This window comes from Anabas testudineus, chromosome 2 (assembly GCF_900324465.2).
Source record: "Anabas testudineus chromosome 2, fAnaTes1.2, whole genome shotgun sequence".
NCBI classification, from domain to species: Eukaryota; Metazoa; Chordata; class Actinopteri; order Anabantiformes; family Anabantidae; genus Anabas; species Anabas testudineus.
The window spans coordinates 10112838-10130527 of record NC_046611.1 but is presented as its reverse complement, the minus strand read 5'-3'; the positions used below and the strand labels follow the sequence as shown (position 1 = coordinate 10130527).

Genomic DNA, 17690 nt, shown 5'->3' with positions numbered 1-17690 from the left:
TTTTTCTTCCTGCTGATGGCACCATGGGGAGATGTGGCAGGCTCTGTGCAAGACATTATTCGTTTGCTGGCCATTTTTTTTTTTTTATCCATGTGTTGTTCCCTTGGTCCCAGTCTCTTTCTCTGTCCATTACACTCCTCATCCCCATCTTCCTGCTCTACTTATTTCCCCGTGTCTTTCTCTTTCTTTGTAGCCATTACCCCTCCTCATCTTCGCTCCAGACATTCCCTCCCTCCCTCCCTTCTTCTCTGCTCTTGCTATGAAGATGTTGACAGTAGGAACTGGTTCCAGCTGGCCGCTCTTCACCACTGAGAGGAACCAGTGCTGTGTGTGTGTGTGTGTGTGTGTGTGTGCTAAGGTTGAAGCAGTCATCCTTGGAAACTGTCTTACACTCCCTTATGGTAAAGTCTCCCACTTTGTACCAGTGTTACCACTTGTGTCTGTGTGCATGTGTGTAGCTCCTTCTCTGCGTGTGCACATACAGAGGTGCGTTTGTATTAGTATGAAGAATGAGTAAGATAAAAACAAAGCTCGTGTGTCTGTATGTGTGTGACACAGAGTGACGGAGGAGCAGCCTAAAATGCTGTGTGGGCTTTTATTCTCCCAGGCTATTTTGTGTGTGTGTGTGTGTGTGTGTGTGTGTGAGTGTGTGTGAGAGAGATTTAACACAACCTCACAATGCTTTTCACTAACACAATGCTTGGTTAGCTCAAGGGCTGATGGGATTTTCCTCAAAAACAAATGACATTGTGTGTCTTTCATGTTCATTTGTTGTGGTGTACATGTGTGTCTACATTAAAATCATTGTGTGTTTTTTTTTCTGTCTGTGAATTCTTTGATGTGCTGGCATCTCATCAAGTAATGAGGTGTGTATGTGTGTGTGAGTGAGTAGTGTGATTTAGAATTAACAAGTCACATGGGTGTCAAAGTGAAAATGTGTCAAAAAAAAGAAAGGAAGAAAAAAAGAAATCACACATGTGCACAAAACCTGCTGGTGTGACGGAGGTGATCCAGTCTGCAGTTCTGGTGTTTTTCACTTTCATTTCTTTAAAAAATAAAAACAACACAAAAAACAAAGAACCACTATTTTCCACATCTCTCTCTCTCTCTCTCTTCAGCTTCTCTCCTTCCACCCCTGGCTCATTCTGCTTCTCTTTCTGTCACATAATCTTTACTGGCATTAAATCCATCGCTCTTTGTTAACTCTGCAAATAAAGACACACATCTTGACAATAAATGGCAGCGTGCTCTCTCCCAGTAACAAACACAGTGAGGTGAGAACTGCCAATCCAATCCTTTTGTTCATGGATGATTCATATCTGATGCACGGACACACTCACGGCTCAACTTTCCACAAACACGCACATTTTAAACACTACAGATCCATGCAGACACACACTTCCAAAGCCACATTAGCTGCAAGCTCACTGTTAAATGACAATTAGAAGAACCAAATCCCAGTTATTACAGGACCCCATGACGAGAACTGAGCTTCAACCACTTAAGTGCTCTTTTGGGGGGGGGGGGGGGGGGGGGGGGGGGGTTGGCTTAGGATGGGCTAACTGGGAGTTTGTACAACATGACTGGCGGATTAGTAGTCACGGAAGACTCAACCGCAGCCCACAGGGACCAGAGGAGAACCTGGCTGACGAGGAGAGCAGTGAGTACAGTAAACCCTTCAGTTTCAATTATAAAGTCACGTCCGGCTGAATTCATAACTGCGGATTGTGCGTCAGTGTGTGATTTGTCAAAACTGTTTTTTTCTGAATCCCATTCAACCATCGCTGTCTGTGGTAAGGCAAAAATAAAAAGAGAAAGATTTATCCAACGTAATCTGAGGTGCTGTGGCTCTATATTATACAGTGAGTGTGAATGCACAATAAATCCCTGTGGATTGTAAGCATTATTCGAAAGCCCCGTCAAGCTATGGAGGAAACACTGACATCCTTTCTTTTTGATCATTAAAAACAAAAACACTCATGTAGATTTTGTATGTCAGTTTCTATGAGTGAAAGTAGCAGACTTAATTTCCTGGATTGGGCCTCGGATCCAGCCTTGGATACAGTGCACAGCCTTCAAAATAGTGCTGTATATCAACAAATCTTATTTTATTTTTATTGATCTTTCATCTTCCTTCTGGACTTTGTGCATTGTAAAATCAGAAACCATGACCAATTTACAAATTTCTAAGCGACCACTGGTAGAACAAGCAGTATATCTCTATCAAATGCCTGTTAATGCATCTGTCTGCACCCCTGTCTGAACAGTTTTTTTGCCCAAACAGATTAGTGGACTCAGATTACACGGTACAGACAGACAGGCACACACATCATAAGCAATAAGCATATGCGCACACACGCACACTTCTCCAGACAGAGAGAGCAGCCAGAGGTTATTTAAAAGGGGTGCGGTGGGGGGGTGTCTGTGGATTTGTGTGGATGTGGATGTCGAAGGAGTGGGGGGCACCTGGGGGGTTCTAATAAATAGCACAGATGTTGACTTTTAAAGTCAAATCCACGTTTCACTCAATAATCTCCACATCAAATACCCCCTACTGGCCCCACCCAAACCAATCAGTGGCACACACAGAAGGGTGGGGGGGGGGGGTCCCAGTTTACGAGGGTACTGTAAGTACGTGTGGATTAACTCCCTTTGACACCCCCCCCCAACCCTTGTCACTCTCTATTTTTCTGCTTGAAATCCACAATGACCTTAACCCACATTTGAGGGACTGAGTTTGAATCCTCTGGAGAGAGGCTTAGTGTAGGTCACACCACGACAACAACAACAACAACCTGCATATACGTTCATACACAAACGTATGTACCCACTCCCACCACCTCCCACAAACATACAAGGGACTGCAGCACCCACCTATTTCAGAAAATTATGTTTCACAAACTTGCTCCGCCAGCATCTGGTGTGACTCCATGAGTTTCGCAACCCCAGGTGTCTGTTTATGAGTGTGTGTGTTTGCTGGTGTGAGAGAGATGATGAATAGCAAGCCCAGATAAGGGCACATAAAGGACTCCATTGTTCTCGTTTCTCAGCTTCCCCTCCTCTCTCGACTGCTATCTCTTCCTCTACCATTCCCTCTTTCTTTACCTCATGACAGGGATCATGAGTGTGGTTCATAAACAGTTCTACAACAGGAACGGCTGCAGCAGGAATGTTGTGTCCACTGATATGGCTCTTGGGTGCACACAACAGGCACTGTTCTGGGAGAATGTGTCATGACAGCTAAATAAAGGTTGAAACAAGGGCACTAAAAGTTCAAGTCCTGGTTAAAAAAGTGTGTTTTTGTTGCAGGCTTTGTTTTTGACCATTTCATCACTTTGTCTCTTTTCTTTTCATCTAAGTAGGTTTGTCCCTCAACTTTCAGCTGCTAGTAAAGTCACTTTCTGCCTCATTTTAATGTGAACTATGCTCTATGAATGAGTGCAGGTAAAAAGGTCTACCTTGTGGTTCTTGCCGTGTCGGTACACCATCCAGTCCTCGCCATTGGTGCTGACTTCCAGTTTGAAGGTGGTGACATGGTAAGACTTCTGAGTCTCTCTGGAAACAGCTCCCTGTGTGGCGATGCCCGTCAAAACCTTCAGGAACTGGAGGTCAACCTGAAAAAAAGGAAATGATTTACCTACACTTGTCTTATTGAAGGTATGTTTTCCTAATAAGACGACAGAACAGGTTAGAACAGAAGGCTGTGTCTGACTGCCACACAGACAGCAGGGGATGGACGCCGACTGTGGCCTGCTGCTGAGGAAGTCTCAATGGTGTTTATGTGTGTGTGTGTGTCTCTTTGCATTGTCGTGTGTGTGATGGGAGGAGAGCTGGAGGCAAAGATCAATGGCACAGTGTTCGAATGCAATCCTGAAAAGCACCTTCATCAATCACGGGCTTCTCAGCGCTCCCTTCTGCGCTCGCACGTGTATGTGCGTATCCAAGTGTGCAAGCATACGTGTGGACCCGTGTGTGTTTGAGACAGGAAAGATTGAGACTACAGCAGCACTTCCTTATCACCAGTTCACAGTTCTCCATTTCCTTTATATGTTTATGTGCTTCTGTATGTCCTCACTGTAAACAAGATGCTACTGCCTTGGCCACTGCACCATCTCCTCAGAAAAATCTTCTACATGTTGTGTCCTTACGAATTAGAGTAATGCTGATTCAGATTTCTTCTTCTTTTTGTGAAACAAAATTAAACATTTTCAGGATAAACACCTGTATATACTCCTTGTTGCTGTCCTCTGAGGGCGTCCAGGCATTGTCATCATTGTTGAGGCGGGCCTGCCGTGGCAACCAGCGATTGTCATAGAAGGTTGTGGAAGCAGTGATCTGATCATCGCTGATCTTCCCCGACTCCATACCGAGCGCCATGCTACAGTGGAAGGCTGGTGGGAGATAGAGATGGGGAAATAGAGAAAGCAAAGTGTTAACTGTGTATTTTTTGATGTACAGTGGAGACAAAAAATAAGATGCAGAAAAGAAAGGATGAAAAAAGGGAAGGAAGAACAATCAACAGAATGGATGACACATGTAAGAAAAGCATTTAAAAAGAATGGAAGAGAAGATCTAAAGCAGCATATTAAAGAGCTTGGAGACAGAGACGGAAAGGTAAATCGAGACAGACACAGGGTATTTGGAGACAGAAAGCAGGCCAACAGGTGAGCAGAGGTAAATTGAGGTGAAGTTAATTTATATTCTAAAAGATAATAGTATGAGCCTGCTTCTGAGGAGAGAGCAAAATAGGCAGAGAGGAGACCGAGATCTTGGAGACTGAAATAGCATTAAAGCAGGCAAAGCTGAAAAGATCGAGAGGGTAAGAGGAGTGAAAGATGAAGAACGAAAGATGAGTGTCAGCAGAGATGATGGAGAACTGCTCAAAGAGAGAATATAGAGTAGGGAATAAAAACAGGTAAACAAACCTACACGGAGAACATTTGAACGCACAAACACACACACACACGCTGTAAAAGTTATCTCACACTCACAGTCAGTGACTTCTTTGTGTGTCATGTTGTAGCGAGCCGAGAAGCCGTCTTTGGCCACGGCCATGTCAGTGTGGAAGGAGAGGGACAGCAGGCCCGACGATGACTGGATCTCCGGGGGGATCTTTGTCCCGCAGTACCGGCCAATCAGAGGAGCCACTGCAGACGCAAACACATAAATCCAACTGTAAACATGGGTGCTATGTTGTTGTTTATTGATCAAAACTAGTAGTACTAAGAGTTTTCTATTTAAAACAACAATAGGAACTCAGGACTGCAAAGTGTTGTCTAATGAGTCGCAAGATGCTCCCCCCCCCCCCCCCCCCCCCAACTCTCTATCCGCCATCATTCCTCTCCCTTTCCTCTCTTGTCCATCCCTCCATCTGCCATGTGTGTCTCAGCCAGAGCCCAGCAGGGGGATTTGAATCCCTGCCTTAATGCAAGCTGCACTGGGATCAGCTGCAGATGCACACACATACACTCACATGTACAAATGCACCAGCGAGGATTACAATAGTCTCAAGAGTAGCTCCCTCGCCAGACACCAAATTCTTCACCCTTTCCGGCTTGTTTCCCCGTTCCTTTTTTTACGCCCGAGGACTCAGCTCACTGGAACTGGGTTATACGTTAATTTCCTCCTAATTGTCAACTTTGAATGGTATAAATTGTTTTTAGCTATCAAAGCTCCCAAATTCAAGGCTATAATTGGAATTTTAAATCCACTTGGATCCCTTTTTAGTAAGTGAAAATGGAATAATTAGAGCAAATCCTCCGTTCTCGGCTTCATATTTTGAAAAAATAGGGGGAAAAAAGGGGAAGAAACAGAACAAGGGGTTGGGAATAAACCAATCACCACTCCTAATGTGGTTTTCGTGAGCACCACAGCTACAAACATGACCCTTTGGAGGTCACTATCAAAGCCCCTGATAATATCTTCAAATGTTTTTCTATGGAACTTCCTGATCTCAGCTGATAGGCCACCTTCGAAATGTTTCAGCACAGCCTATTGGATGCAAACAGATATTCATCATGCTCGTCACTCTCACTTGCTATGGAGCGGAAGGAAGTGCTAGGTGATAAGAAGGGAGTACAGGGAGTATATGAAGGGGGTGATGAAGGGTGTTATTATACAGAGGGAAGAGGGGCATGGGAAAGGGTTGCTCCTTAGGGTTGTTGCGGCACTTTCAGATCCCTGTGTGAAATAATGTTTCCTCTACGTAATGCAAAGGCATCCAAGGGAACGCGGTTTACATCAAAGAGAGCGCTGGCTGCTCAGGAAATTGGTATGGTATGTACATTTCTGTGTGGGAATGTGGACAATTGCATAAGTTGGATTGCTTTTTTAAAATGCGGATATGAACGTGTGTGTGTGTATCCCCAGAACCTAGAGCCATTGATTTTATGATTATGCACATACATGTGTGTAAGTATGTCATTTGTGTGTGTGCCCTCACCTTGTGGTAGGCCATCCCACACGTCCAGCCAGTCATACTTGCAGTCACCCTCTCCCACCAGCAGGGGGTCGTTCTCGAGGTCAAAGGTCAAAAACGTGAGGGTGATGTCCATGCGGGGCGGGGCGATGATCATATAGGAGCATTCCAGATTGTGGGGATATTTATCCGGGAATCCCGGAGACTCGATCATGCCGGAGGGGCTGGTGAAATTGCGGAAGCAGAATTCCGACCCTGAGTGGATGCAAGGATAAGAGGATATTTAGAAAGGAATAAACAATCAGTCATATTAGGAGCAGATACCGGCATAAGCCATCGATCACATGGGGATATCTCATCTGACTTGCAGAGGGCGTTTCAGAGAGTCGTTCATCACTGACAGCAAGTTGGAATACACAGTAGCTGCGGTGGTGAGACAAACAAACACACATGGTTTATGACTACCGATGGAGGAGAAATACACAGTGAACAAATGCTCAAGTAGGCGTGTCTCGCATTGTATCATGCAATACGAGCAGGCTAATGGCTCTTTCTGTCAGTCAGGAACAAAAATCAGCTGTACTTTCACATAAGCAGTGATGTATTATGGCTTTTTTGTTCTGTTAAAAGACGCCATCATCATATGGTTCATGTTACATACATGCTGCACTAATTATGCAGAGCCTACGAGGGCAGTAGAGTAACCCCTGTTTACTGCATACTTTCAAAACTAATATTGCGGAGCACTCTCCTTCCTTCTCATTCTTTTTCACATTCTCCCTCCCTCTCTCTCTGTTTCTTTCTTTCACTCTCACACCACACCACAAACGCTGTGTAATGGTTCTAAGTGGGCCCAATGCGGCGGCTCCTCATTGGCCATGCAGATTTATGTGCCCTGGGCGGCTCACCTTGAGCGGCAGCAGCTGTGTGGCTCAGATCATCTACCCATCAGCCACTGCTCCACGGCCCACTGGGGAGCTTGAGTCACGGCCGAGTGTTTATGGACCCGCACATCAATGAGGGTGAGAGAGAGCTGACGGTGCAGCACATGCACACACACGCAAAACAGACAGGGGACTTTACACAAATGTCACACACACAGACACACAGCCTCATTCACAAACCTCTGCTCATTCTCCTCGGACATGCCGTTCCTAATATGAAGTCTATAAACATTTTCATCTTTGATATTTTTTTTTTTTTTAAATGGCACATGTCAGGAATGCATGTAGTGGCTCTTTTAAGCCAACTGATGTTACAAATCACAGTTGTTCCAGTGGCTTTTTTTTTTTTTTACAGCTTCTCTCCAGCTGAAATGACACGTGCAACTGGCGAGTATATAACTGGCATAGGGAAAGTGGCCTATTCTTGCAGTATTTTCCCATCCTTGACTGTGCTGGAAAGCAGAGCAGGAGGTCAGGTTAAAGAGACTCAGGGGAGAAGCTTATGGAGGATTTCAAACCTGGGAAAGTGGGGTTGCATCCAGCAGCACTGCACTGTCTCAGAGAACTGTCAGGCTGCGTTTGATAACTAGATACATATTCATAAAAGCAGCGTTCAGGAACACAGACATGTTCGCAGCACATTCCTTCCGCAGCATTCCTCCGAGGCACCAGTCCTTATTATCAGACAGCCCTGTAAAAGTGGAGGGGTCGACTGGCTGCTCTGGCCCTCCCTTGTCTACACTTGGTTAATGGCAGAGAACTGACCCCAATCATCAAGGAGAGACAGGAAAAAAACTCAGCAGACACACACTGTCTGTTTCTCTCACTTTGTTTTTCCTGTTCTCTAGCAGCTTCCTATTATTTGTTTTATCCTTGCTAACCTTTTCCCTCTTTCATTATCTCAATGACAATTATTTGAAACATCTTTTCTTCACTATGCGTGTTACTCACACAGAGTTTATACAAAGTGCGTGTACAGTATGTATCTGTCTATGTATGTATATGTGCATTCATGTGTTTATTTTGGATGTGCACGGAAGATGTTAACACAAAAATACCGATCTTCCCCCACATCTTAAAAGCAGCACTGAACCTCTTATGTTGTCTCCAATGGATCATCTGCTTTCACGCTCAGAGCCGGGCTGCCTACCTACACACACACATACACACACTGAACCAGGCATGTTGAAATATGATGGTAATTTACAGCAAGCTGTGGGCGATATCTCCCTATCCCCACAACTAGTGACCTCACCTCTCTGTGTTAAATGTGTTTTTGTGGGTGTGTCTAATCATAGTTAGTGTATAAGTGAGGAGCAATAATTCAAGCACACATAAATGCTATGAATTTATAAGCAACAACATGAATTGTAAACAATAGGAAGGAACCATGCAGCATGGATGAGCCACATGTTCATATGTGTTTTTACATGATGTTTTTTTTTTTTGTATATGGCTTTTTAAGCTCATCACGTGCATCTTTGCTGCTGGCATGTCTGTCTCTCAGTATGTCTCCGGTGTGTGACAGCTTCTCTGTATGTGTGAGACCCAGTAACACACTGGCCTTGTTTCTTACTGGGTCACAGTGCAGCAGTCTGCAGTCCTTCTGCCGAAAACTTCAATCTGATCACAGCTTGACTCCATCGCCTCCAAACACAACGCTCTGTGTTTAGACTGTGTTTTACACTCGGTGTGCACAAACTAGACATGCCGCCACGTGCCAACACTGTGTGTGCACGCGTGTGTTCATATACTTGCGTGCTGCAGTCTTTACGTATGCATGAGTACCTTCTCTTTTTGTTAGCGCTCATTAGTTCACAGTACATGAACATGCCAAAAACAAGTCCCCCTTCCTACCTCCCTCCGTCATCCCTCGGCCCACGTCTTGGACCCCGGTTGGTGCCTGCATCGCACCGTGAGCTGCCATTTGGCAAGAGTCTGTCTGCCTGTCTGCTGGCAACAAGGGGGAGGTCATAGTGCGAGTGTGTGTGCGAGATGCAGCGGGGTGAGAGGGTGAGTTGCTGGGTAGAAACCACTCGACACTTGCACATGAGTGCCTGATGTAGTAGCAGCTCCACATGTTGTGTCAGGGCAATCCCCGTGCCGCCTCCTCCTCCTCCTGTCTCATTTCTCATCCCTCCCTCTCGTCTCAGCTGCAATGTGTAGAGTCTGTGTTCATTCAGTCTTTTAACTCTGTCTCGTCTGTTGTCTAGCTACTTCTGTCCTCAGCACTCGGCTCTTACTGAGGGCTCACCTCTGCGTTTACGAGTGTCTGCCGCACATCAAAACCTCCTCACCCACTGCTCTCTACCTGCCTGTCTCTGTCTGACATACATCTCCTCCTCATACACAGACACATGTAGATCTCTCATGTAACCCTGCTTGAGCTCAGTTCACGATTTCATTGAAGGGAGTCTCTCCTGAGGCTTCAGAGGAAGGGGGTGTGTATACATGAGTGAATATGTGGCAGAAAGGGGGGCTGTGTTACACAGTGGGGTTAGGGTGGAAACCCCACAATAACAAAAACAACAACATCACACACAACAAGAAGATCCAAGAAAAGAAAAACAACATTCTTGGCGTGCCACGGCTCGACACTTATATAGACCCAAAGAGACAGTCTGCATCAGTCTGAAGCAGCTTTATATAGAGAGGAATGCTCCTTCTCAGTCATGTATCATACTGACGCCACTGTTATGAGTTGGATTGGAATGCAATCATCAAGTTTTTTTAATCTTGTGCCCAAAAAAAAAGCGGGCGCCAACAACCCCCTGCAGTGTGTGATCAAAACGTTCAAGCAGCTCTACGATTTCTTGAATCTTATTCATGCACTCGCTGATCAGGCCTTATTATTTCATTTTGGGATGTGTTTTCCTCATCACTGATCAGTCTTTAACACGCTTTGCACTCAGTTTATTTATTCATGAATTTAATTTACCTTTGCTAGTTAATTAGTTGAGTGTAATTTCAGCATTGGGATGACTCGGTTGTTTCAGGAATAAACACCACATGGCAATCAGCCATATAGTAACAGGCATCACTGATGCAAGGGTCGGAATCCAATCAACATGATGGCATCAGACAGACAACACACAGGACGAATGCAATGACTGGCGCTTGGGAGGAGGTCCTGCCCTCGGCTGTGCTTGACGCTGCGACCCCACAGATGCCATGGTAGAGGTCACCAGTGATCATGAAGGGGATCCAAAGCCCTGGGGTGCACTCTGCCTCATCTTAACCCTGGATTGGCTGTGATGTTTTTGCCCCCACTGCATTAGTGGTGGGCTTTGGGGAACTGGGAACATGGGGGCTTTACTGGCAAGTCTTCCCCTTGTAGCCGTGGTAACAGAGTCATGAGCACGTGACTGTGTGCAAGTGAAAGTGTATGATTGGGGGTGGGGGGGGGGGGGGGGGGGGTGGTAGTCAGGGCTGAATAAAGGGTTAAGCACGCATGAGTAGGAGCAAAGTAGGCCACAACAATAAGGGGGAGGAGGGGAACCGTGCACTTTGACTGTACAGCAAGATTAAGGCATACATGTACTGTATGTGCACGTGTGTATGGAGGAGTGGGTAAGCAGGTGGAAGGATGTTGTTTTGGGGCAATCACGCACCCTCACTCCCCAAAGGAGGTGTACAGAAGGGTGGAGTAGTATCAGGATGAATGTGGAATCAAAGGTCAACTCCTGGTCCTCCTTGCTGGAAATAATTAGCTTTTACTGCACTGTACTCCATACACACACACACACACAGACACACACACACACACACACACACACACACACACACACACACACACAAAAAAGTACACACTAAAACACAAACAGATTGCTTGTCCAATTCAAAACCCCTAGAGTTGTTACAGTCACGGCTTATGTAATAGGTTTGAATGAACAAAACAAAAACAAGCCACACTATCATTAGTTCATAGCACTGAAAACAGACCAAGATGCCTCTCTCTCACACACACACACACACACACACACACACACACACACACACACACACACACACACACACACACACACACACACACTCTGACAGTGTAGTGGGGTCAGCCTGTGCTGTAAGCTATGCTGTCTGTTTAAGATGGGAAGGAAGCTGAATAGACACACACACACACACACACACACACAAATACAAGACACGGACACACAAACATCTCCCAGCTGTGTGCTAAGATTTCTATCTCAGCCAGGACGCACCCTTTAAAAATACATACGCACCCATAAACACAGCCCCGCTCATACACAGATCCACACACTGTGCCAAAAATATTATTTTCACTGCTAGGAAATCTAGGAATACCCTTACAGTTTTCTATCTGTGAAAGCAGCAAGATTAATCAAATCATACTTTAGTAAATGAAGCAACAATACTGTACTGTAACTACTTAGTACACAAATGCAAATAAAATCCATTAACAAGGATAAAGGTAATGGTAGTGCAATTACTTCTATTCTGGTAAATAAACACATCTCAGCCAGGATCTCAGTGTTCCCGTCACAAGTTGGAAGCTGTGTTTAGTGGAAACCCGTGGCCCAGGCCTGCCATGGTAAGACAAACAGCTATGATGAGAGCGCATGCAGGCGCTGGAAATGCCGTAATTAACACATGGCCTCAATCACGCATTCTGAATACATTTTCACTCCCTGACTCAGCCCCCCCCCCCCCCCCCTCTTTGTTGTTCTCTCTCACTTCACCCCAATCATTTTCCCACCATATCTGTCTCTGCTCATCTGTCCATCTTTCTCGCTCTTTCTCGCTCTCGTTCTCACACACACACACCGATCATTGCGCCCCCACATACATATATACAGACAGACAGACAGACAGACAGAATCTCACAGAACACGCTGAGTGGAACCACCCACACATGTTGCTCACACAGTGACACAATCTCTTATACCCCCCAAATTTATACCAGGATCTTGTTAAAGCCATGGCAACCGCATCCCCCATCCACCAGCCTTCAATCCATCTGCACGCATGTGTGTATGTGTGTGTTTGGGTGAAAAAGATGCAATCTACACTATGACACTGTCAGTGTTGGAGTTGGTGGCCTTGGTAATGGAGCTGAACGTCAAATCTGGGTCACATTCATGACACAGAACAAGTGATATTTTACAAAAGGTAGGAGCTGATATGCATGATTTCCTTCTCTTCCAATCAATCGTTGTGCTTTCTGAACTGAAACACATGTAATTTTTGTTATTCGATCAAGATACATGTCAAGACTTAAAAAAATCAGAATCTGAAAAGAGAGTGTTGGCTTGTTGAGGCGATATCTATCTATGTTGCAAATGCCACGAAGACAATCAGTGGATAACTCATTTAAGCACAAATCCTTCAGCTGCCTCAAGGCCACCTGACCATTTCACCTCTCCTCCACCTATGTACACACACAAACACACACACACCACCACCAAAACAAATATACTTCCCACTCAGCCTCACCTGCAAAGTGCACTTCACCTCGTGCAGCTCGACGACCCTCAAGAAAATTCCATTTGGGCACACACTCATCCCCATCAATCTCCTCGCCTCCGCCTCTACCTATAAACCTTTAACCTTAAGTCCAACTCCAAGTTGCCTTGGAGCTCTCTCCATCATCCCACCAACACATCATCCAACTCCCAGCCCTCTTCATCTCCCCAGAGGAAGCAGATCCTTCCAATTATAAACAAGCATTCCTCACATGCTTCCAGGCAGCTTGAAAGTAGTTTAGTCTGTTTTTCCCTCTCACTTTGAGTTTAGTTTACACGCTTGGCACTGCTGATGTAGTGTTGTGAGAGCGTTGGGGTGAATGATCACAGGTTTCAGACCATTAACATGACAAAATCATTAACTAAGTATTAATGTACAGCAGAGCCTTATTTGGTTTAGAGTGTTTAAGAGCTGCCTGAAACTCAGGTTTTTCCATTGAGGTTTCAGAATACAGAATAGTTTGAATACTAATACTTTAAGACGAACTTCCATAATCTCGGTTGTGTTTCCTCACCTGTTTTGAAGATCTCGTAGCGCAGAGAGAAGCCTGCCCCCTGGTGGGCGTAGTCTGAGACGAATCTGATCTGGAGGGAGGATCCAGACGAGATGATCGGCGGTGGGGCGATGTTGCTGCAGTGTCGACCCAGAACATCAGCATTGTCTGAAGTTCCATCGCGGATCTCGATGAAGTCATACCTGATTGCCGAAAAGAGGAGAAAAACAGATAAAGACGGCGTGTTGAAATGTACACCTGGAAGGAAAAGATAATAATGGGGTTTGAAGCTCCGCTAATAAAAAAACAGGCACGTGTGGACTGATTTACCATCAGAGATCTGCCTCAGGACTGAATGCACAAAATAAAGCTATAAATAAATACTGTATATGTGCTGCAGACTTGGCGCCCATCAAAAATCTTGCTGCATAATTGTGCTGTTTCCCCTCAACTGGAATCAATACATTTAACTCTCACCACCCAGTTTTGCTTAAGATGACAAACTCAGATTCCTTTGTCATCAGATTAGAGGACGCAATCCGCAAACCGTTGACTTACAGGAAAGAAAATGGAGGATGGGCTGTGTTTCAAACAGAAGACACTGGAGCAACTGGCTGCAACTAAAGGGGTAAAAGATGCAGACAAACAGACAGCTGGATGGGTTCATTAATAAAAGGTGTAAAAATAGACAGAGAGGCTCATGAAAAAATGAAGCGGTGTGGGCTGGGGGACAAGAAAGGTGAAGACATTTAACAGCTTAGGGAGGGGGTGAAGAGGGGTAAGAGAGGGGAATGAGGATAAATAAATGTGAAGACACCTTGCTTTTAAAGCTCCACATGCTTTAGTTCTCAGCTCATTGTGACCTTTGACTTTGTCAACTGACCCCGAACAATAAAAGCAAATACTTAACTGCCAGATTAGTGTGTGTGTGTGTGTGTGTGTGTGTGTGTGTGAGAGAGAGCCCACTTGATTGGTCCAGATTTAGCTCACAGCCCTGTGTGTCATTCTTCTAACACTATTAAACACATGCAGCAGAGCACAGAGTCGCAAAGCAGGCAACACACACTTTGCGGCCTGTGGGTGATGTTTGATTTACAAATTTAGACACACCAGATGGGTGGAGTTTACGACTTGAGGACAAATCACTCATCACCCACATGTATGCATGTTTGGATCAAATCTGTTAGAGTTCATCTTGAAAAATGTCATCACTGTCAACAGGGTTAATTTGGTCATATTTTCTGTCTCCTGTGGTTTTTATTTGTACATAAATATGCAAAACACGAAACTAAAGCCAGGACAAATACAGACCTATGTGGGTATATAAAGTTAGGAATAAGAGAGAAAGAGGGAGAGCTTGCAGGAATACGATGTACTGGAAATGGATTTTATACTCCTTATTACACTTAAATTACTCTGCATGTGTGGAAGAGCAATCTGGTGCTCCATATGCTGTTTCCACAGAAAGTTTTACTTCTTTCAAAAAAGGATTTTCAATCCTCAGATAGGTGAAAACAATAAAAATAGTTTTCTACTCCAAAACCCAGTACTTCTATGCATTACCTCCAAATACTGACGCTGTAGATTTGTTGATATGATTAAGAAGGGACCAGCCCATACTAGGAAGCAAGCCAGCACATTTCAGGGTCATAATTTAGGGGTGTGACGCTGCTGCAGCTTGTGGGAATAATTTAGCTTGTTACTCTCTACGTCCTTGAATGCTTGAAATTACAAAAAAATACTAAAAGTAATCAGTAAGTAATTCAGCTTTCTACCTCTATTTGTTGGCTTGTATTTGTGTTGCTGCTAATTGTGTGTATCTCTTTATTTTCTGCTAAACATGCGTGTTGTCATATTTCAAGTTTTGCATCTGTGAATAATTTCCTTGTAATTTTCGTCTCCATAATATTCATCCCTCTCCCTCTCTCTCTCTCTCTCTCCGGTGCTAACAAGTGTCTCTTCATCCCCCATATTGCGATTCCCTGCGTAACTAACTGCATCGCCGCAGGAGCCGTGCAGCTACGTTGAGGACAACCTCCCAATATACACACAGGCATACATGCACGTGCGTACACACCCATCACAATTAGTTCATATGACAAAGCCGTCAAAAAACAACAGGGTTTCTGTTGTCTCACTAATTACTGTGATGGGCTCTTTGATGCTGAAAAAGCCTCACAGACGTGTCTGGATCTTCTGCCTCTTGTAAACACAGCATCTCGCTAACAAATGCTAACAGTTTTTTTAACTACTTCCCTGAAGTGAAAAGTATTCAGTCAAGATGAGATTTACCAATCAGCATTAAGCTGTGTTTCTATGTGGCTCCTAAGCACTAAGACTGCCTTTGTACTCCCACCTTGGAATAAAACCTGGATTAAGAAGAGTCACTAAGCCTCTTTTTTTGGTTATCTCATTGCTGCAGTGTATTGATTCCAATGCAGAGTATTCAAGCTAAGACTGCTGATGGAGGGATAATCCCAACCACATTAATCTGGGTCAGGGTGGTACATGCACAGGTGAGGATCAAAGTGTGAAAATGCTGCGATGAGCCTGTCATGTCACCATAACATTATGAGCACCACAGAAGCATCTGATGGGCAACGATGTGTAGGGTGTAGGATGTGGCGGGGTGCGTTACACTGAATTAAAAAAGTACAAATGATGAAATTATTGGATTACTCAATAGTCGTTTATTATTTAACCAGGATGTGGCGTTGTGGAAACGTTTCTTATTTGACTCCACAAAGAGCTTTAAGTCACCACATTCTGGCCCAACAAAAATTGACTGAAGGACTAAACTTAAAGAGGAGTGCTGAATTTAACGGAGGTCGCCATCAAGGGGCACAACATCACTTACTACTACTAGTAATGTTAAGTACGGACCAATAGTGCTAAAAATGGGGATATTGCTGCATCGATTCCATTTGTTCTTCTCAAGTCTGAGTTTATGGAAATGGAGATGCAACTTGCTGTGCACCAGCATGAAACATCATATATAAATTATTCAAAAACAGATGTCATTCTCCTTAAAAGAGGGTGTGCCTGTGCATTAATATGTTACAGTCTCCTTGCACATCCTTCTAAATAAGGTAGCTGATAGTTAGGACTGAATTAAATGTATACAATCGTGGGCCTGAAGGGGCATTCGTGTGAGCGAGTAAAGAAGCTGTTGTCCAATTCTCTCATACATGTCTTGGTTGTAATCCTGCATTACGGAGGCGATCGTAAAGGCTTCAGCGGAAAGCTCCCACGGTGAGCCTGAGAGAGCCACAGCTATCCCTAAGTACGCCTGCTTAGGGCTGTAACTGACACATGCTCAGGGAAAACACACACTCAAACACTGCCAACAAATACACACACGAGCACAAGCCGATATGGACAAACACCGGCATGCGCGTACACACTTAGTGTCGTATCGCCAACACCAAGGATAAAAGGCCCGCGAAAGAGCTGAGAGCCTAATTAGGTTTTAATTGATTTTGGAGTGGGGCTCTATCCTCTCTCTCTCTCCTTCCCTGTGTCTCGCTCTCTCCTGTCATGGATTAGCGTCAGTGAGTGAGTGTTCCTCAGATGTGATTATTGACCTGTTCGCTCAGCCTCTCCCCAGGCTCTGATGAATACATGCATGAGGGCCTGACGTGTGGGAGCCCACTGTCTCTCTCTCACAAACCTACACTTGAACGCATTCCAGGACATTGCACATACGCATAAATCATCTGCACATGCGCACACGCGAACCCGCACCCATGACACACATTAGCATCACATACCTCTCAAACACACAGATTCCATTAGCAGTTGTTTTGATCCAAACCCTGCCTGCCGGTGTCTGACACCATCCATCCCCTATTCCCGGCTTTCTGTCTGTCTGGCAATCTGTCTGGGTCTGCGTGGCCAGCTCTGTGTTTAGGGAGCCATTATGGGACACAGGTTTCACCCCCCCTTATTTCCTCCATAGAGAATAGCTGGAGCAAAGGGAGCGGGGTTAAGGAAACTAAAAACCCATGAGGGCCAGTAATTCAGCACCAGTCCAGACATGTCCTCTCTTCTTCTGCTCTCATATATCACTCCAACCCTCCACCAAAAACTAATTGCCTTTCACACCTTTGCTGTTTGTTGGAGACCAGGGACATTTCCTGCACACATCAGCGTCTCAACACAGAAACACTGCATTATATACATAAGTCTATGCATATTTATAGGTCCCTCGTCTGGCCTTTTGTGGCCTGCTGCTGGCTGCCACTCCCCCCGCTGATCTCCCCAAGATGAGTAATATTCATGTTTACACAAGCCCTCTTACTATCTTATTTTGTCAAATCAGCAAAGCAGTTCTCATATAACTATTTTTTTT

The 17690-nt window shown here is 44.8% G+C and overlaps 1 protein-coding gene across 3 annotated transcripts in view; it reads right to left on the bottom strand.

Moving 5' to 3' along the window:
- The window catches only part of nrp2a (neuropilin 2a), a 56465-nt gene that overhangs the window by 24646 nt on the left and 14129 nt on the right, over positions 1-17690 (bottom strand). For all 3 annotated transcript variants that reach the window (XM_026361822.1, XM_026361823.1, XM_026361824.1), the window contains exons 3-7: positions 13361-13542; positions 6443-6673; positions 4992-5147; positions 4222-4391; positions 3459-3614 (exon numbers count right to left, since the gene is read on the bottom strand). In XM_026361822.1, coding sequence (XP_026217607.1) covers positions 3459-3614; positions 4222-4391; positions 4992-5147; positions 6443-6673; positions 13361-13542 — 895 coding nt within the window. The remainder of the gene's footprint in view (positions 1-3458; positions 3615-4221; positions 4392-4991; positions 5148-6442; positions 6674-13360; positions 13543-17690) is intronic.